The 22,058-nt window shown below is 40.7% G+C and overlaps 2 protein-coding genes across 8 annotated transcripts in view; both read left to right on the top strand.

Annotated features, from left to right (window-relative positions):
• The first annotated feature begins 110 nt into the window (after positions 1–110).
• LOC139411441 (alpha-parvin-like) lies at positions 111–16,056 on the top strand. Its single transcript, XM_071157817.1, has 14 exons — positions 111–449; positions 2,924–3,013; positions 4,037–4,107; positions 4,229–4,331; positions 4,488–4,628; positions 5,630–5,745; positions 5,846–5,904; positions 6,916–6,935; positions 7,076–7,137; positions 7,224–7,292; positions 7,374–7,475; positions 7,582–7,654; positions 9,792–13,369; positions 13,840–16,056. Exons 1-13 carry the CDS (start codon positions 314–316, stop codon positions 9,866–9,868), a joined length of 1,119 nt encoding a protein of 372 aa, XP_071013918.1. The 5' UTR covers positions 111–313; the 3' UTR covers positions 9,869–13,369; positions 13,840–16,056.
• A 3,012-nt stretch (positions 16,057–19,068) lies between these two features.
• LOC139411440 (TEA domain family member 1b) overlaps positions 19,069–22,058 on the top strand; it is a 63,726-nt gene continuing 60,736 nt past the window's right edge. For 5 of the 7 annotated variants that reach the window (XM_071157816.1, XM_071157812.1, XM_071157813.1 and 2 more), the window contains exons 1-2: positions 19,081–19,254; positions 19,676–19,802. The gene's annotated coding sequence lies outside the window, so the exon portion shown is untranslated. Of the gene's footprint in view, positions 19,255–19,445; positions 19,550–19,675; positions 19,803–22,058 lie in introns of those variants that run through there. The other 2 variants (XM_071157814.1, XM_071157815.1) reach the window with 2 other exon arrangements.

Here is a 22,058-nt window from a genome sequence, read left to right as displayed (position 1 = left end):
CGCTGGACTTAATTTTCCTATGAATATAATCGAAAACCCTCTGATTCTTTTATATTGTCGGCTCATGCTTCACAATACCGTTATTCCTCATAGCTGGACATAGGCTATCTTATTTTTTCCATATCCATAAAATGTGGGTGGGAACGGGATGTGTACGGGAATCAAATAACAGGGAGAAGTCGGATGGCTGCGCAAATACTTGGAATTCTGTTTCCATCGTTGTCTATTCCGTAAACTTTGACAAGCAGAAAGTTGTGTTTCTATGATAGTCTACAACAGTCTCAATAGCTTGAATATCCAGTAAAAACTGGAAATGGCTTCTTCGCCACAGAAATCACCTTCTTCTCCCAAATCTCCGACTCCAAAATCACCACCTTCAAGAAAAAAAGACGACTCTTTCCTCGGAAAACTTGGGGGAACTTTGGCCAGAAGAAAAAAGGCAAAAGAAGGTTCGTTCATTAGGCTATATTTTTATTTATTTATTATTAAGGCATCTACATAAAAAGGTTGACATCACGAAAGCTAAAAAATATATAAATAAAATACGATTCCTGTTGAACAGTAAGCTACATTAGGCTATATGCTATAAATAGACACATTCCACCGTTTTTTTTCTTCAGAATTAATCATTTTGTTGAATTGATTAATGACAGTTTTTGCGTGAAAACAAGTTAAGAAACGTTGCTATATGGTGCTTTCATGACAACTGGGAACTCGGAAAAAACTAGGTCAAATCATGGCGTATGTGATCTTCATGTCGGAAATTCGGGAAAGATGCCCGAGTTCCCGACTGTGAATTCTGAGGTGGAAGAAAAAAAAACATTCCCACTCGGAGCTTGAACACACTGAAGAATGAAGTCGGAGATTTCTGAGTTCACAGTTGTTTTGAACGCGGTAATAGTATAGGCCCACGAGTAATTGCTGAGGTGTGTCTATTTCCATGACGTCATTTTGTTATACGACAACGGGGATGGTGATTGAAAGGCCCTCTTCATGTTTGATGTCTGAATCTATCATCAAATAACTGTGATAATAATTTGGATAATTTTGTTTTTGGTGAGGGGGACAGGATCTATTTGAGTTGTATTACATTGTGTTTGTCCAAGCCATTGCAGAAGAAGGCTGTGTGTGTCTGTGTTTACAGTACACATGGCTGAGCTACTGCCATGTAAGGATAAGAGGCTGCTGATATTCCATCACAGATGTGTTCACCAAGGAATGAGGAAAAAGTCGCATGCTCTCTCCAGCACAACCACTGCCTGAGTTCAGACCAGAGGCTGCCAAGGCTTTCATAGTTTCACATTTATTTAAATCATACCTTCAATTAAGTATGAATTAGACAAGCACTTAAGTTTTCGTTGAATCTTTTTGGTAAATGAGCAAGCATCAAGTATGATTAAATGTCTGAAGCACTATTATTGTTTATAATGTTTCTTGGAAGACACTTTGACCCCATTTCTATTAATTACATTTGAAGCGTATCTTTTGATACAGACATGCCCTATATATACTCCTGAGGGGCATGTGAAAGTGAGTGTGCAGCTGAGCCCCATTCACCAAAATACTGAACAAATACCGTCCAACCTGGTCCTGTAGGGGTCTGTTCCATGGAGGGCCTCTCCGCTGCCATGACAGCAACATACAGTATTTCAATCATATGAGCGTTATTGTAAACCATGTTGTGTCTCTGCCTGTGAACTGAGGAGCAGTCCTTTCAGATCAGAGAGACAGAGACAGACAGAGAGGTTTACATTATCCAGATGACGCTTTTGCGTTGGTTATACAATTTGTTGAAGAACCAAATGGATGCAGCTCTTTTAGTGTGAGGAAGGAGGAAGGTGTCTCTGTGGGTTAGGACTGAACAGCAGAGGGAGATCTTGGTGTTGATTACTAACAGGATGTTGACATCTCCAGGGGGCGCTTTCTCTGTTTGGGAGGAAACTGGAAAAAAAACATATCGTAGTTTGTTCTGCAGGCCTTTATCACGTTATGTTATGCAGCTCTGCATCAGTGCTATAGGGATCTTACTGACATATCAACTGGTCCGGACAGGAACTAGCAGTGCTGGCACCATGGCCAGACAGAGTGGTCAGGTTGTCACATCACCTGTGTGAATTCCCCACATGTGCCAATTTGCACGACGCCAGGCGAGGTAAGTGAAATGATCAGGGAAGGAGGCGGATGCTCAGGACAGCAGCATGAGACCGAGCCTAGATCTATGAACGCCTAGCAACTGGATGGAGAGGATGGCTTTGTCCTGTGTGGGGCGATGTGTCTCAGAGAGAAAGCTTTTTTTCAAAGAGGTAATGGCTTTCAGCATGGTCTGAGCTATCAGATCAACTGACCATGAATGCTTAGTTAATAGACATACACTCTCTTACATCTCCTCCAATTTACGGTAATAGTGTGATTGGCTCATTCTGGGAATCTCCCCATGTAGTATTATCACTGGCTACAATGAGGCGCTTCATCTTATTGATCAAAGCTAGACTGAGCTCTCTCTCTCCTGGCTAACCCGAACGTGACCAAAGATAACCGGTTATAATTAGAGACATGCGTTGTGAGCCAACTCTTCCTGGTAAGACCAATGTGCCATAATACTGACAACCTGGCATGAAGAGCACAGCTTAACCTGAAGAAAATAGCCCTAAATTGGGTGGAATGAGTGTAGAGGACAACCTTAGGTGAGTGGAGGAAAGACTCACTCTCTCTGTTATTTGTGTACATGTGAGCTTTACTGCTGAGATGATGAGGGCCAATGTTGTGTGTTGCTGATGCTACTTGACTTGCCCTCCGATTTTCTCTGCTGGACACATTTTTTGTGCCTATTAACTCAATGGAGGTCTCAGCACAGTTGTATAATAATTAGCCTGTCACACATTGAGTCACGCCACTAAAGGTCTCTGCTTCTCTGCTTTTGCAGTGTCTGAGCTCCAGGAGGAGGGCATGAATGCCATCAACCTGCCACTCAGCCCCATCCCCTTTGAGCTGGACCCAGAGGACACCATGCTGGGTAAGGCCTCCACCTTCACTCCTGCAGTGTATCGCATGCCCACGCGCACAGACACACACACACACACACACACACTCTCTCTTTCTTGCTCTTTCAAATCAAATCAAATTTTATTTGTCACATGCGCCGAATACAACAAGTGTTGACCTTACCATGGAATGCTTACTTACAAGCCCTTAACCACCATTGCAGTTCAAGAAGAGTTAAGAAAATATTTACCAAATAAACTCAAGTAACACAATAACGAGGCTATATACAGGGAGTACCGGTACCGAGTCAGTGTGCGGGGGTACAGGTTAGTTGAGGTAATTTTTTACAGCAGTCTTATGGCTTGAGGGTAGAAGCTGTTAAGGAGGTGTTTGGTCCTAGACTTGGCGCTCCGGTACCGCTTGCCGTGTGGTAGCAGAGAAAATAGTCTATAACTTGGGTGACTGGAGTCTCTGACAATTTTATGGGCTTTCCTCTGACACCGCCTATTATACAGGTGCTGGATGGCAGGAAGCTTGGCCCCAGTAATGTACTGGGTCGTACGCACTACCTTCTGTAGCGCCTTACGATCAGTATACTGAGCAGTTGCCATACCAGGTGGTGATGCAACCGGTCAGGATGCTCTCGATGGTGCAGCTGTAGAAGCGTTTGAGGATCTGAGGACCCATGCTACATCTTTTCAGTCTCCTGAGGGGGAAAAGGTTTTGTTGTGTCTTCTTCACGACTGTCTTTGTGTTTTTGGACCATGATAGTTCGTAGCTGATGTGGACAACAAGGAACTTGAAACTCTCGAGCTGCTCCACTACAGCCCTGTTGATGTTAATGGGGGCCTGTTTGGCTAACCTTTTCCTGTAGCCCACGATCAGCTCCTTTGTCTTGCTCACATTGAGGGAGAGGTTGTTGTCCTGGCACCACACTGCCAGTTCTCTGACCTCCTCCCTATAGGCCATCTTCATCGTTGTGTCGTCAGCAAACTCTCATGCTCTTTCTCATTGTCTATATTCTAAACGTGTGTGTGTGTGTGTGTGGTTCTAGAGGAGAATGAGGTCCGCACCATGGTTGACCCTAACTCCAGGAATGACCCCAAACTGCAAGAACTGATGAAGGTGTGAGATAGAAAATGACTGCCGTATGTCACAATCAAAGCATTGGAATGCGATATTATGGGCCTCGTGAATGTACAGTTTGTATGTGCCTGTTAAATTCTATATAAGGTTTTGTATGCAGGTACTCATAGACTGGATCAATGATGTGCTGGTGGGGGAGAGAATCATTGTCAAAGACCTGGCTGAGGACCTCTACGATGGGCAGGTTCTGCAGAAACTCTTTGGTAAAGTATTTCATTCCCTCCAAAACATCCCTTCTATGCTTGCAATGCAGCACATTATCCTCTGGTATTTGTCTGATTCCAATTGGATTTGATGGTCCTCCCTGTGTTCTCGTTGTATGTGACAATAAAGCATATTTATTTATCTTTGTATTACAGAGAAGCTGGAGGGTGAGCGGCTGAATGTGGCTGAGGTGACCCAGTCTGAGATAGCCCAGAAGCAGAAGTTGCAGACAGTTCTGGAGAAGATCAACGACACTCTGAAGGTCTCAATCAGAAACATCAAATGGACCATTGACTGTAGGTGACATGTTTCACAGAGCGCTGTTTCACTCGAATCCCTGGTATTCTATTAATTTGTTAATAAACCATTTGGAATGTGTTGATCAAAATGATTATTATGCCAATGGTGTGTGTAAAAGACAATGTAAAGGTAATGTAATAAGGTCGTTATTTTTTTTACCCTGCTTGTTTGGTCATTTTGTTGGGTGACAGAGAGGCACAGAGAAAGTTCACATTGGACTAATCTGCACCCTGCTGACCCTCTGACATTATGACCATAGAAGTAATCCCTGTCTCAAGTGGTGGGAGGTCACGGTACACAGCAGGTCAACGAAAAAAAATCATTTTTCAATTTGATTTTTTGCCATGTTTATTTTTTAAGAATATGCTGAAGCCATGTTTTTTTTCTCCATTGGTTTATTGTTCTTTGGTGTATTGCAACCTTCTAATTCTCTTAAATTTCAGTTTAATTTTCGGTTTATCCTTTGTAGATGATCTAAAAGCACTTGAGGAAATCAATTGGATTGTTTCTGACTGTGATCAAAGGACAGCTAATCCCTTTGTTTTTCACTCATATCCTCACATACAGGTTCTCTAAATAGTAAATGTAATATTTTTGTGGTAAATGAGCATGTTTGGAATTCCATCTTTCAAGAAGCTGTAATTTGCAGCTCGGTGTATTAGTCACAGGAATCGCTTTGACACAACAGACAACAAGAATGGAATTGGTTGTAACAGTTTTCTAACAAAGGCACATTACTTCTACCCCAAAGACACAAGTTCAGTTTGTACCTGACACGGAGTTCATCGTTTTGTTTTTGACCTTTGTTTAACCTTCAACTTGGCATTGTGAAAGCTGAGTCGCCTATCTTGCTAATTGTGAAAAAAGAGAATTCCTTATCTGAACCCTGCTCCAGTGCACCAGCGTGTGCATCATCTGTTTAATGACAATGCCCAGTGGATGTACTATAACATTCCTCTTGTTCCTTCCCTCTTTCCTTTCCTATGTTCTCCCCTAGCTGTCCATGCTAAAAGCATCGTGGCCATTCTCCATTTATTGGTGGCGCTGTCTCAGCACTGCCGCGCCCCCATCCGCCTACCTGATCATGTGTCCATTCAAGTTGTGGTTGTACAGGTATAGTCCTTTCCTGATACATTTTGTACTATGAAAAGGGAAACCCTGAAAACAAGTGAAATATTTGTCAAATGTCATAATTGTCTGTTTTGCCCTACAGAAACGGGAGGGGATCCTGCAGTCTCGCCAGGTTCAGGAAGAGATCACAGGGAACACGGAGTATGTCTTCACTGTCATCCTTTTTAACTAACTATGTGCAGATGTCTGGATGAAACTACCCAACTTGTCCTGTCTTCCACAAGGCCTTTATCAGACCCTCAGGGTATGAAGAGAAAATTTTGGAAAATTGTTTACAGAGGCAGCCAAGAAAATGAAGGCCAATGTTTAAGGAAAGATGGCCTTAGAAACTTGTCAGTGAAGATTATGTTAATTGTATCATTTGCTTTCCATATTCGAAGTTAATGGAGGTATAAGTATAAGGGACGAGAACCGAACACAATCATGTACTTTGCCTTGGAAAGGTCATTCAAAACAAGGTGATTATAGGGCGAATCACATGTCTGTAAATATCTGTTTACAAATTAGTCAGCAAATGAGTACGCTGGGCATTGAAGCAGTTGGAACAATTGAGGGACTGATGAGGGGAATGGAACGGCCTCTCCCGGTCTCGCGTTAAAGCGGAAAGACAATGCGGACACGCCAACACCTTGGGGGGTTGATATGGACAGTTGGAGCCCCATGCTGATGGGCAGATTTAGTGAGGGGAGGAGGGTTTGGGGGTTCTGCTCCTGCCAGCCACACCACTGCTTTATGGAGCTGCATCTGATTAATAGTGGTCCAACGGGTGCAAATCAGCTCTGGAGATAAGAGGGAGGGGGCCCTGGGCTGTTGTCCTGCGAGGGGCAGCAGCTGCTCAAGCATGTCTCTGCCGGGGAAGATTGGACCGTGAAGACAAGCCACTGCCTCCCGGGCACATGTCCACCAGGCAGGCCCACCACACAGCGTTTGATCGGACTGCTCCTGGGATAGAACCACAACGCAAATCTCTTTGTTTGTCTTTCCGCCTGGCTTTCTTGATTAGACCATCTGCATTCAGTTAATATTTTCCAGTTTAAACAAAGTCCTAGTTCATTTTTTCTTCTCATTTGAACTTGTCTAATGTCGTTCTCCAGCGCTGTGATTACACCGTACGATACCAGTGCTGAAATACGTTGTTCTCTTCTCTTGCAGGGCTCTATCAGGAAGACATGGTAAGCATTTTCAAAATGTGTCATATTACCATGTATTAATTTGAGTTAATTAGCCATTACATTATTACTATTGTATTACTTCTGTGTTACTAAAATGAACATTCTGTTATTGTAATCATTTAACCTCTATTCAATTTCAGAGCGAGATGCGTTTGACACTTTGTTTGACCATGCACCAGACAAGCTGAATGTGGTGAAAAAGGCAAGTCTCCATCCTAATTTGAAAAATCGAAGGTATTCATTGTTTGTGTAACATTAAAATTGACTGAATACCTGCCCTTCTTGCAGACTCTGATCACCTTTGTGAACAAGCACTTGAACAAGTTGAACTTGGAGGTGTCTGAATTGGACACACAGGTGAGATTACTTTGTTTCCCTTTTAATATACCTGCTTATGAACATGGTCATTATTAGTATGTTGTTCTACCTGTCATGCAGTTTGCTGATGGTGTGTACCTGGTGTTGCTGATGGGACTGCTTGAGGGCTACTTTGTTCCTCTCTTCAACTTCTTCCTAACGCCAGAGCATTTTGACCAAAAGGTAGGCTACATTGTGAATCGGACTCATTTTCATCTCTTACAAATAGTTTACAGTGAGCTGCTTACTGGACTGGCATGGCTAATGCTGGATCTCTTTTCCCATATAGGTGCACAATGTGGCTTTCTCCTTTGAGCTGATGCAAGATGGCAGCCTGGAGAAACCCAAGCCACGGGCAGAGGGTGGGTGACTTCTTTCTGTACACATACAGTGGGGCAAAACAGTATTTAGTCAGCCACCAATTGTGCAAGTTCTCCCACTTAAAGATGAGAGAGGCCTGTAATTTTCATCATAGGTACACTTCAACTATGACGGACAAAATTTGAAAAAAAATCCAGAAAATCACATTGTAGGATTTTTAATGAATTTATTTGCAAATTATGGTGGAAAATAAGTATTTGGTCAATAACAAAAGTTTATCTCAATACTTTGTTATATACCCTTTGTTGGCAATGACAGAGGTCAAACGTTTTCTGTAAGTCTTCACAAGGTTTTCACACTGTTGCTGGTAATTTGGCCCATTCCTCCATGCAGCCCCAAAGCATGATGTTTCCACCCCCATGCTTCACAGTAGGTATGGTGTTCTTTGGATGCAACTCAGCATTCTTTGTCCTCCAAACACGACGAGTTGAGTTTTTACCAAAAAGTTATATTTTGGTTTCATCTGACCATATGACATTTTCCCAATCTTCTTCTGGACCATCCAAATGCTCTCTTGCAAACTTCAGACGGGCCTGGACATGTACTGGTTTAAGCAGGGAGACACGTCTGGCACTGCAGGATTTGAGTCCCTGGAGGCGTAGTGTGTTACTGATGGTAGGCTTTGTTACTTTGGTCCCAGCTCTCTGCAGGTTATTCACTAGGTCCCCCCGTGTGGTTCTGGGATTTTTGCCCACTGTTCTTGTGATCATTTTGACCCCACAGGGTGAGATCTTGCGTGGAGCCCCAGATCGAGGGAGATTATTAGTGGTCTTGTATGTCTTCCATTTCCTAATAATTGCTCCCACAGTTGATTTCTTCAAACCAAGCTACTTACCTATTGCAGATTCAGTCTTCCCAGCCTGGTGCAGGTCTACAATTTTGTTTCTGGTGTCCTTTGACAGCTCTTTGGTCTTGGCCATAGTGGAGTTTGGAGTGTGACTGTTTGAGGTTGTGGACAGGTGTCTTTTATACTGATAACAAGTTCAAACAGGTGCCATTAATACAGGCAACGAGTGGAGGACAGAGGAGCCTCTTAAAGAAGAAGTTACAGGTCTGTGAGAGCCAGAAATCTTGCTTGTTTGTAGGTGACCAAATACTTATTTTCCACCATAATTTGCAAATAAATTCATTAAAAATCCTACAATGTGATTTTCTGGATTTTTTTTCTTCCATTTTGTCTGTCATAGTTGAAGTGTACCTATGATGAAAATTACAGGCCTCTCTCAACTTTTTAAGTGGGAGAACTTGCACAATTGGTGGCTGACTAAATACTTTTTTGCCCCACTTGTTTCTGAAAGAAAGATATGTGACAACAGAATTTCAACATTTTGTATTAAGGGATAAAAAATAAAATAAAAATCCCTTGGGGCAGTATTCACTCAACACTCTATATATAATCAGAGCATGCCTTCTAATCATAACAACCAAGAGAGAGCGCACATATTTCCATTTTAGTCATTCAGCAGACACTCTTATCCAAAGCGAATTATAGGCACTACTTTGCTCAAGCGCAAATCAACAGAATTTTCACCTAGTCGGTCGGCTTGGGGAATCGAACCAGCAACCTTTCAGTTACTGGCCCAACGCTTTTAACCGCTAGGCTACCTGCCGCCCTATTTGATGTGGGATTACTTTTCCCCCTGGGTATTACTATGTGACCGTTGTGTTAATTGAACTGAGGCCTGTAATAGTTTTAATGGTACGGTCAAGCACCAGTGAGTGGCACATGATGACTGCATTGGGCTGTAACATTTAAGTGTTCCCCTTTAGCTTTTATTTAAAGGTGGTTGCATGCCAAATTATAGCAATAGGCCTACTTAAAGCGCACTGCAATCAAAACAGCTTCATGGAAGCATCTGTTTTTATAATGCATTTTTATAATTCCATCTTTCCAGTTTTGCCTCACTGGATGTAATGCGCTAATGTAGATCTTATAGGTGTTGTGTCTTAAGTATACAGTAGCTAGCAACAGGAGCTGGTTCCAATTACAGGCAATGTTTGAAGAAGGTATCATATAGCATGTAAATCGTATCTCTGAATCTGGGTCATTTTAGATTATTTTCTAGTAAATGTTTCCCAGACTAAAGTCTGCCTTTGGTTTTTCTGATCTTTTGGCAGATATTGTGAACTGTGACCTGAAGTCTACTCTGAGGGTACTCTACAACCTCTTCACCAAATACAGAAATGTGGAATAAAGACGGGAGCTTCACCATTCATTCAGTTATATCGACATATCTATCAAGCAAATGCCCTGTTTAGATGTATATTTCAGGGCAAACACGATGCATCTAATAGGGAGAGCACACCTGTGTTAGCTTTGTCCTGCTGAAGGCTCACTAAAACACAAGTACAGCACAATATGTTGTAAAGTACTTGGATATGAAAAGACAGATATATTTCAGTATTATTGAAGGTTAACTTAATGAATTATTGATTATGCCGTCGTATTGTTGAGTCATTGCCATGTTGAATTGTTCTTGCCCATGTCATTCCGGGCCGACACAGTTTGAAGTCTACTTGGATTCACTTGCGACTACATGAAGGATCAGAATATAGATGTATTGAATGTATGACAGCTGAGTTTGTGCTTATCAAAGTATTTACTTCCATCTTTTGAAAGAAATCAGAAGTTTTGAATTGGCTCAGAGTGTTTTTGATTTTTGTGCATATAAAGCAATGGGACCACACAGTATGCACTATTAATTTATATACTGCCACGCTGCATATATTTTACCTTTGTTTGGTTTATGTCTAATTTTATATATTTTAATACTGGTCATTGTGCTTTAAAAATAGTCTACCTTTTAGTGACATTTTGGCTCATCATTTACCAAAGAAAGTATTTTAGATAAATTATATGAAGCTGTTAGTCTTAAAAATATTTTGTACTTATCCAAAGCATGATGTATGGCTAATTTTGACTATTTGTTCATAATCTATTCATAAAAAATGTTTGTAAAGTAATGTTCCAGAGCAGTGTTTACTAAAACTACAGAACAGCAAGACCCCAGTACAGTGCCAGTTTCAAGAGTGGAGCATGAATTCAAACGATAAAACATACACTATGTTCAACAGAACTAGCTAGTAGTGCTGAGAATGTAGTGTGGGAATTTGACCAAAATTGATTCCGTTGTGTACTTTAATTTGAAGGTCGTAATCATTTCTTTCTATGTTGTGGTCTGAGTGCAGTTTTGATTATGGGTCTTGTGCTGTAGCAAACTTGTGGCATTCCTTCCCATGGAAACTTGTATGCTCTGTATTATTAATATGCCCTATCATCAAGTGAAATATAGAAGAGCACAAGAAAATGTGGCACCCGAGTGGCACAGGGGTCTAAGGCACTGCATCTCAGTGCTAGAGGTGTCACTACAGACACCCTGGTTCGAATCCAAGCTGTATCACAACTGGCTGTGATTGGGAGTCCAATAGGGCGTCGCGCAATTGGCCCAGCGTCGTCCAGGTTTGGCCGGTGTAGTCCGTCATTGTAAATAAGAATTTGTTCATTACTGACTTGCCTTTTTAAATACATGTTTTAAATACCATCAGGATTTGGTGGTTTTAACAACTTTCATTACACCTGACATTGGACCGTTTCATAGACAAATAATATTGTATGGGACTGTGGGTGTTGGGGGAAGTGGCTGCTTTACAACGAGAACTTAGCTTACAGTATTCCCAAGAAGTAGAGGTGCTCTACATGCAATTCATGAATGGATTTGCTAACCACACACTGACGGAGTGGCTTTGCTAAGTGCTTAGCTGCGAATAGGAAGGTCACATTTTTCCTTTGAGTAACAACACTACTGAGCACAGCACATAATGCATGACAAGGGTACAATAGAAGTTTCAGTGGAATTTCTTTGTGCCTGATTTGATCTATGTAGCATGTTTCTTTTATTTAATTGCTTCTTTTTAGAAGTTGAAATTCACTTATTTCAATTTACAGACACTTAAGATTAGTTAAGATGCTTTTAGTGTGTCATGTCAACTAATTTAATTCAGCACAGAAATGAGTGAGAGGAGAAATGAGTGAGTTACCTAAAGTAGAAAATACTCATAGCTCAGTTCTTTGTTTTCTTGATATTTCTGTTTTTACTCTTGGTCATATCTCTTGTGAACTGAGTTGCTATCTTTCTATACATCATACTGTATAAACTCTGACCCTCTGTCTTCATCTTGCTTTTTGTGGTGCGTTTAACAAATACCACTATTTCCATGAATTGAAGCTCAGAACTGAAGGCTTAGACCTTTAGGGGAGAATGTGACAATGTATTTCGGTACTTCATTGTTCTGACACATTTCTGGTCATGCTATTATCAGTCAAGCCCAGAGACTAAGAGCTCTGCGTTTTCATCAGAAAGCTGAAATGACCATCCATAATCAACCATTGTGCGCAAAGGTGTTTTGAACAGGAGCCTTTGCAGCCATTAAAGTAATTACCCTCCCATCGCATCTTCTACATCCCTCCCTCCATTCATTATATCAAATAAGCCTCTACGCATGACTAACAGACATGATACTCTCTTGCCTCTGTAGTGTAAGAGCTGCTCTTATGCTGAGAAAACAGACGCACACACAAAAGGTGAGGTAAGAAGTGAGTAATACTACTGATAAGTGGTTCATAGTTATTACAGGGTTGGCACTTTATGTTGGCATCTATTGATTGGCACCACGGATTCTGATCTGAAAGAGTGAATTGGTCCTTCATTGAAGTTACTTGAAAGCTCCTATTTTCTATGTAGCATATGGGTGTAAAGGCTTTACCTTGTACTCCTTTTGTATGGATGGTTTGTTACATTTCTTGCTGAAGATTGCTTAAGCCATTTTCCCTGTGTGCAATCAGTTTTTTCCTTTCCAGGATTCTTCACACATATTTCAACAATAGATGGAAGATATTGATTTATGTTTGGTAAGAGTTTTGAGATTTTCTGTAATTAAATCCAGTCAAGAGATTAGCAGATAGGCAGCAATGCATATCACGTTTAGAGACCCATCATTCCTGTTTGTTGCTTAAAGACATTTCTAAAGGGAGAGATTCTTAATTTGCTTAAAGATGTGCAGCACTAAAGTGATTTTTTTTCTAGATGGCAGGACATGAAACTCTGCTTTAAAAACATGCTTTTGTGTGATACCGTAAAACCCTCTGCCTCATACAATCTGCACTCCCATCTGGTTTTAATCACATTTTAGAAATCGGTTATGCCATAATCTCTCTAATGGCCGTGGTTTACCTTCTGACAGTGAAGTTTGTAGATGGAAAGTCCTGCTCGGTTTAGATTAATCTACAGTTGAAGTCGGAAGTTTACATACACGGAAGTTTACATACACTTACACATTTTTCAACCACTCCACAAATTTCTTGTTAACAAACTATAGTTTTGGCAAATCTGTTAGGACATGTACTTTGTGCATGACACAAGTCATTTTTTCAACAATTGTTTACAGACAGATTATTTCACTTATAATTCACTGTATCACAATTCCAGTGTTTTTTTTCTTCTTTTACCCCCTTTTCTCCCCAATTTCGTGCTGTCCAATTGTTGTAGTAGCTACTATCTTGTCTCATGGTCTCTCCCGAGCCCGTACGGGAGTTGTAGCGAAGGTTGAAAGTCATGCGTCCTCCGATACACAACCCAACCTAGCCGCACTGCCTCTTAACACAGTACGCATCCAACCCGGAAGCCAGCCGCACCAATGTGTCGGAGGAAACACCTTGGTTAGCGCGCACTGCGCCCGGCCCGCCACAGGAGTCGCTGGTCGCTAGACAAGGACATCCCTACCGACCAAGCCCTCCCTAACCTGGACGACGCTAGGCCAATTGTGAACCTCCCGGTCGCGGCCGGTTACGACAGAGCCTGGGCGCGAACCCAGACTCTCTGATGGCACAGCTGGCGCTGCAGTACAGCGCCCTTAACCACTGCGCCACCCGGGAGGCGTACATACACTATGTTGACTGTGCCTTTAAACAGCTTGGAAAATTCCAGAAAATGATGTCATGGCTTTAGAAGCTTCTGATAGGCTAATTGACATCATTTGATTCAATTGGCGGTGTACCTGTGGATGTATTTCAAGGCTCAGTGCCTCATTGCTTGACATATCGACATAACTTGAAAGGCCGCTTAGCAAGGAAGAAGCCACTGCTTCAAAACCGCCATAAAACCGCCAGACTACGGTTTGCAACTGCACACGGGGACAAAGATTGTACTTTTTGGAGAATTGTGCACTGGTCTGATGAAACACAAATAGAACTGTTTGGCCATAATGACCATTGTTATGTTTGGAGGAAAAAGGGGGAGGCTTGCAACCCGAAGAACACCATCCCAACCGTGAAGGAAGTTAAAGCTTGGTCGCAAATGGGTCTTCCAAATGGACAATGACCCCAAGTATACTTCCAAAGTTGTGGCAAAATGACTTAAGGACAACAAAGTCAAGGTATTGGAGTGGCCATCACAAAGCCCTCACCTCAATCCTATAGAAAATTTGTGGGCAGAACTGAAAAAGTGTATGCGAGCAAGGAGGCCTACAAACCTTACTCAGTTACTCCAGCTCTGTCAGGAGGAATGGGCCAAAATTCACCCAACTTATTGTGGGAAGCTTGTGGAAGGCTACCTGAAATGTTTGACCCAAGTTAAACAATTTAAAGTCAAATACTACCAAATACTAATTGAGTGTATGTTAACTTCTGACCCACTGGGAATGTGATGAAAGAAATAAAAGCTGAAATAAATAATCCTCTACTATTATTCTGACATTTCACATTCTTAAAATAAAGTGGTGATCATAACTGACCTATAATGGAATTTTTACTAGGATTAAATGTCAGGAATTGTGAAAAACTGAGTTTAAAATGTATTTGGCTAAGATGTATGTAAACTTCCGACTTCAACTGTATCTGTTTTACATGCAATGCTGTGAAAGAAAAACACTATTTCAATGAATGTGTTGACCAGGACTTATGTGTCTTATTTAATGATTACCAGTTATCTCTTTAAGAAGTTACCTCTTCAAGAAGTTCATATCCTTTGTTGGGGTAATCACATTTCCAGACAAACCTATAGCTGTAGCTGTTCTTCGTTCTATTTACATTGTGTCAGGTTACTACAAAACAGACAATTGATTAACTCATCCACTCTCTCCCTTGCTATTTGTATTGATCTGGCAGAGGGTGTAATTATGAAGAGATAAGATATGTGAATAAAGATAGCGCCTGGTCTGTTCTTCTCAATGCAGGGTAGGGTTGGTAGGATTCATGCTTACTGTATAATGGTCTTCCAGTACCTTAGGAGTTGTACTCAAAAAAGAAAATGTTATCCACATGGTTGCACACTTATCCTTCATGTGATGTGATTCAGAATTAGCACATAGTCCTCTATGATGAGACAACAATGAAAGGATCTGCATGGCCACGTTGGCTGCATCATGTGATGGGGTCCTTGTTGTTCTCTGTAGTGCAGGATTGGTACATTGACATGCCTCTGACTACCAGGATGACCATCAAAGGCAGCAGGCATTGATCCATATCTTCAAACACTGCATTATGGAATTGAATTAAAGAGAAATTTAGTGCACAAACATTTAGACATCAAAACCTCAGCTGTTGCCTGGAGACTAGTGAAACTGGCTAAGTGTCTGCACCCTCAGAGAGAGAGAGAGAGAGAGATATAGAGAGAGAGGACGAACGGATGGACGGGCAGATTGTCTGTATGTATGTCAGTTCAGAGGGTAAGAATGGTAAGGAGTGAAATTGCCCCTCCTTGTGAGAGGCCCAAGTGTACTCTGTTATCCACTGTCTGTAATTCAGTCTGCCTGCTGAATTCACTGCTGGAGTATGCAGTAATTCAAGTTTTTCCCTTTGTCACAATTTGGCCTTTTGTCAAGGCACTTTTTACTATTGAATGTTAATTTATATACACAGATAAATATATTTTCCAACTTTGAGTTTACATCATAATTTCCCAGCTTAATATTCAGCATGAAAAAATGACATCCTCATACTTCATTGTTTTCAACTGTCTTCAATTTCTCATTGTTCAATACATCACAATGATTGGTCATGGGAAGTTCATTTGAAGTGGGGGCTGTGTACAGTGTTGAAAGTTTTAAGGTCATATGAAGTTGGACCTTAGAGAGAGAACATTTGCAATTATGTGTCAGTCGTTGACTGAGCTCTGGCTCTACTATGGCCTGGTCGTACTGTACTATGTGTTATTGACTGTACGTTTGTTTAACCCATGTGTAACTCTGTGTTTGTGTCGCACTTTCTTTGCTTTATCTTGGCCAGGTCGCAGTTGTAAATGAGAACTTGTTCTCAACTGGGTTACCTGGTTAAATAAAGGTGAAATAAAAAATAAATAAAATAAAAGTAGTCGACATATGCAGCTCACTCAATGTTCCTTAGTATGTTCACAAAGCACTGTTTCTAAGTGACCACAAGATGGCATCTGCTAACACAGTTGGTTTGTTTGCATGATGCACTTGAATGTCTATAGTTCCCAAACAAACTCCAACGCATGTCCAATTTCGGCCAATGTCAACACAAAAATGGCTACACACTATGATATACTGTTTTGTTATAATAATTTAACCTTCAGGTGTTGAGGAATAATTCTGGTATTTCATTCATTAAGAAAAACATGTTACTTTATGTAAGATACATTTAATTTGAAATCAGTGATCATATTGACCCAGAGCCACCTTAGGTATGACCAATTTCTCTATATATTTTGATTGAAATTATGTGAGCTTTTTCCACCAGAGAGAATGGTCCTCAGCTCCTTGCTAACCCCTCTCTTATCTTCTAATAAAGCGAATCAGTGTGCCGTCAAAGCAAAGAGCCAGTGATGGTCTGCACCTGCCCTCCCAGGGCTGTCTGATTAGGAGAGGTCGGAGGGCAGGGCAGCCGGTTCACCTCTCTCCCCAACATCTCCCCATCCTCCCCAACCAGCAGCACCTCAGGCCTCCCCTGGAGCAGAGGCTCCAGAAGGCTCCAGTTCAAAGCCCTGCCACACTAGACCTGTAGGGCCTTATCTGCCCTGGTGTCAGGCAGCAGGCAGCTATCCCTGGAGGCTTCTGTAGTGACAAATGGTACTGTAGAGCGCAAATCCTTATCTGGGGTAAGACCTATGTAGTTAACACTGAATGAGAAATGTGTCATATAAAAAAGTGGCCTGTTTGAATTAATATTCTAAACTTTTTAAAGATGTCAATGTTAAAAACAATGATCCGTGAACGAATACATATTTATTACAAATTAGGGCTAAATAGAATCTAACAGGATATTGATGTCCACTGCTGAAATACCAATATATTTCTTTGATACAATTACAATTATATTAGGCGTATCTGTTTGGTTCCATCAACTGTCTCTGAATTATGGGAATGCCCCCCCACTAAAATCCTTGCTGTGAGGTTTATGTCCTCCCTTATTCCACCCCCACTCCTATTGCTCTGTGGCCACACCCAGTCATAAAATAGTTTGAAGGCTGTGTGAATAAGGGGGTGGGGACAGAAACCTGCAATGTCTGTTTTGGGGTAAACAGTTCAGCCGTGTTGAGCACTGTCTTCTCCCCTCACCACATGCAGTGGTCCTTTGTAACAATGCACACAGATTCAATGATTAGTCTAGGTAAAATTTGCAAGCGGAGACACACGAGAATTTCAGATGTTACGTTTTCACGCGCACTGATAAATAATTCAGGTCATACAGAAATGTGTTTCCATGCTGTCAGATAACACTTTTATGGCTTCATTATGACATGTAATATCTATTGAAATGTGTACTATTAACTCAGTTTAACTTGTTCACCTACACATAGGAAGGAATAAGGAATAACAACACATTCTACACTGAAATTAGTGTTGGTTCAATATTGTACCTTGTCAAATGCCGTCCAAACTGGGTACAAACATGCACACACACACACACATTTTCATATGGCCACATTTCCTGGATGCAATCTGCCAGGCGACTCATGTGCCCGATAAGGCAATGAGAACTGGCTCTGATGTAAGGCTATGAACCATTTTACAATTTGCCATTATGCTGGGATCCATTGGTGGGCTTCCTGGATATGCAGGGCTAATATTTAACAAGGAGCTTGTGAAACACTGTCGACAGATGACCCCATGGCTGTGAATGAATCACCGCTGTGACTGTACTCAGGTGTTGGTGTGGTGTCACATGTGCTGTGCTAGCAGAGTTTGTTCCTCCAGGGCTTGCTGCATTTGCATAGATAAGACTCCCTTTTGATGGTTAATAGGTTGGTATTGAGGGAACAGACACCACCCTGGAGAAGAGAGAAGCTGATAAGATAAGGGGCCCTTGGAAAGCAGACATGCTGGTTAAGAATCACAGCTTAAAGTAGAGCTCCCCCAAGATTATGCAATTGAGACTGCCTGATATAAGGAATATGGAAGTGAACCACAATTTAAATTAAATTGCAAATGAGGATGTTGTTGACTGGCAATCCATGTGTGTGTGATACTATCTATAGTTCAAGAGCAAAACCCCACCTCTCTCCCTCTTCACCCACCTCTCTCTCTTGCCTGCTCTCTTCCTCTGTCTCTCTTTTCTAAACATGCACAGACAGGTGTTACAAGTGTTGATGGATGTCTTCAAAAAGCCAGCCATTCATCTTCATAGATCTCTCTTTATAAGAATTGGTGTCAAAACATTGCCTCCTAATGGATGGCTTGCACGGACACGATCAGACATGTAGCCCAAACCAGGTTTGCTGTAAGCAAACTTGCTCTATGTTCTTTGACATGTCTTATGATTGTCTGCTCTCCCATATTACCAGTTTGTACTTCATAATTCCCCCCCATGTGGTTGTGTGGTGGCACTGGCATGGTTCTCTCCACAGGCTCACAAGGTCTAGCCAACAGTTCTATCCTGCTTGTGTCTCAGATGATACTGTATTGAAGATATAGTTCTGAATATATGAGTCCTACTGATGTTACATTTACAACACATGCAGCTACCGAAGTATGAGAGGCAGGTGACAGATGTTCAACCTGATAAATGTTTCTAAATGTGCTCCATTTCATGTCCCAGCTGTGGAAGTGTCAAATAAAAAAATGTCAGTTGTATTCACATCATATATTTATCTAGCAACAACATTTGAAATGACTGACATGGTTGTGATAAAGGTATCATACTTGTACTACTTTTATTCAGCTTTATTGAGGTAGATGATTAAAATAGAATGAACTAACTCCACAAAGAAATCCCATCTTCTTTCTCCCACCAATTTGAATTCGACATGTCCTGTGAGGTCATTCTTCTTATTTTTTCCCCGCTTGTCCCTCCTATCTGCCATAATCTAGGGCTGTTCGGTTCGGGATGACGCCACCTGTGCTCCGCCCCCAATGCAAACTCGCTCTTCGCGTTCATTTCATTCCTGTTCTCATTCCGAGCATTCTTCGCATCTCTGTCCGTGCGTTGTCGATTCACGTACACATATCTGGCTGACCCAGAAACACAACAATAACTTTACACAGTTTACAAAAACTATATATCCCACATTAGACAAACAAAGGGGGACGAATTTTATTTCAAATAACAATAACGGAGGTGTTTGAGGTAAGTTTCAATGTAGTTAATAATATGCAAAATGGTTGCAGACTAACACTGTTATGATGAAGTTGCGCCTTTCATTAGAAATAAGAAGTAATGTATGGTATTAGAATGAGTGGGCATATTTTTATATTACAATAAAAGTGTGTCTCGGTGAGATTTTAGGTTGCCGTTTCTTGTCGCTGTTGCAACAGGGTGCTTTCACTTTGTCCACTCAGTGTTGTATTCGACTGACACGAATATCTTTGACATTTTTCACATTTTTGTAAAGAAGCCCGACCATACGCCCTATTATATCACAGTAAGTCCAGTGCATGAACCTCAAACTCCTAACAAGATTCCGGATACGATTGGACGTACATTATTTTATGAATGACAATTTTGGACAAGATGACGGATCAAAATGTTGCTGTTTTCTTCTCCTTAGTTGGCTCAGCCGGGAGTTGGAGATTTCAGTGGAACATTTTCGGAGCAGTGCAAAAACATTCTCCTGAAAGACTTGTTGCTCCAACACCTTTGGTCGTGTATTTTATCCATCGCATCTTGAAGTCACTGTAAGTATATTTTTGTTCTTTTATCAGGTTTAGGCTACAAAAATTCCATCAAATTCTTTGCATTCCATTTTCCACATGCGGAATTGATTCAACCGATCATAGTCAAGATCCATCAATGCTGCCGAATTGATTAGATGTGTCTTTTAAGATAATTTTTGATAATCTTTGACAGTAGAAGATTATGGCCTACATTTAAACATATATTGCCCATGTGCTTTCACAGTGTGGGATAGTGGGCCGGGCAACATACTTTTAGAGAATATAATTTATAAAACACATCTTTTGCATTTACAAAATAATCAAAAAATGTTATTACATAATTTTGGTGTTCTAGTGATAGTGAATGGGAACATTTGATATCTGTTTGGATTCAATGCTAGGTTTTTCTTGCTTTCGGACACTATTGAAACGTTGCAACAACAACACAAAACGACCATTGACACCCAGTCCTTATTTGCAACTCTCTTTGTCTGTTTAGTTTTTAAACAATTGGTAATTCAATATTGATTTGAACTATTTCAAAAATATATTCTTACAAGTAGGTTATTGTGGGCTCTGAGCTATGTTTATGTCTGCTTCATTGCTCTGTTCGATCCTTGTTTTCCATATCCGCCTTTTTTTCGGGATACATTGTTGCCTGCTCAGCTAAAATCTGAATAAATCACAAGGATGGGGGTCGTATTATGTAGCCAAGGCCACTTCTTTCTATGTGTTATAAAGTTTCATCGCATCCGAAGAAACCGTGTGATCCGATGCCTATTACATGTAGGCCTATAACGTTAATCTCAGGAAAGTATAGATCAAGATTAAGGAATGTTAAGGAGGATTATGTAGTTTTTTATTGCTTTAGAATTTCGTAATATACATTCATTACCTATAGATTACACAGATGCTCAACTATTGCTATTTTAAGGATGAATTTGTTGGGGGTAACTTTGCGGGAAACTTTGCACTGCCTTTTATTGTAGGCTGTGTGGATGTTGTGGTTTGCACTGATGCTATTACAGAGCTTAAAAAACATATGAATAAGAATAGGTTATGTAGCAAATATATTTTATAGAGTAGGCTATGCAATTATTGTGTAATTAACTTATAGTGTTGTTTAAATTATCTCAAATAATGTAAATATTCAAATATATCTGTATATGCTTGTTGGTGAATATAGAAGGTGAAATGTCTTGTTTATTTTGATGCGTGGTAATATCCACTTCATTCGTAACTAAACAAACCAAACTGCATGAGGGTATTCTTTGGCTGTGCAAGTTCTCTGATATAGAGTGGAATTCACCTCTTAATTCTATTAAGTTCCCCTATTGTGTGATTGGGGAAAGACCTCCTTTCTTGCAGTTAATTATAGCCTTATTTTTCAGTTTGTCTCTCTTGAAAGTAGGGGCCAGCAAGATACAATGTGTTATTTGTTGATTCCTCTAACTAGGCATTTAGAATTTACTACATTAATTAGGTTGACTTCTATCAGACTTAACCCCTGACATGTCATGATGTTGAGAAGTAAAGCTGCTTGCTGTAGGGGGGAAATCAGGACCAGCAATAGATGCTTTGTTTTCTGCTTATGCAACAAGTGGACCTGTTGGACACTAGCCCGCATGGCATTTTCAAGTGCAAGAATAGTACATTGTCTTTGCTTGACTCCATGAGTTTTTACTTTTGAAAGTGGGCTTATGAATTCCAATTTTACCAGATGATATCAGTTGAACCCCAAATTTGTAATTAAGAATTATAATAATTATCTGGAATTTCTCTTATTCCAAAGTAATACCATCTAAACTTATGTTAAAACCCAATCACAGAAACATTTAAGATTGATAAAAAATAACAAGTCAATGTACATTATGGCAATATGTATTGAAGGTATTTTGAACTTGGCCTTTAACACAGATAGACTGTAGCCTACTAAGTAAGCCCTTCCTCCCCCTTTTCTAAACATAAGCTTTGCATAGTTTTTTGTTATAACATTCATTTAGCCCCAATGACTCATTGGACAGGTATTTGTTAGCACTCAATTTTACATGTGCAGTTTCAATGTGGTGGAAGTGATCTTCACAATGCACTACATCGTACAAAAACACAGTAGTGCCTTGCGAAAGTATTCGGCCCCCTTAAACTTTGCGACCTTTTGCCACATTTCAGGCTTCAAACATAAAGATATAAAACTGTATTTTTTTGTGAAGAATCAACAACAAGTGGGACACAATCATGAAGTGGAACGACATTTATGGGATATTTCAAACTTTTTTA

This window comes from Oncorhynchus clarkii, chromosome 6 (assembly GCF_045791955.1).
Source record: "Oncorhynchus clarkii lewisi isolate Uvic-CL-2024 chromosome 6, UVic_Ocla_1.0, whole genome shotgun sequence".
In the NCBI taxonomy this organism is placed as follows: Eukaryota; Metazoa; Chordata; class Actinopteri; order Salmoniformes; family Salmonidae; genus Oncorhynchus; species Oncorhynchus clarkii.
This window is presented reverse-complemented; position numbering and strand designations above follow the sequence as displayed.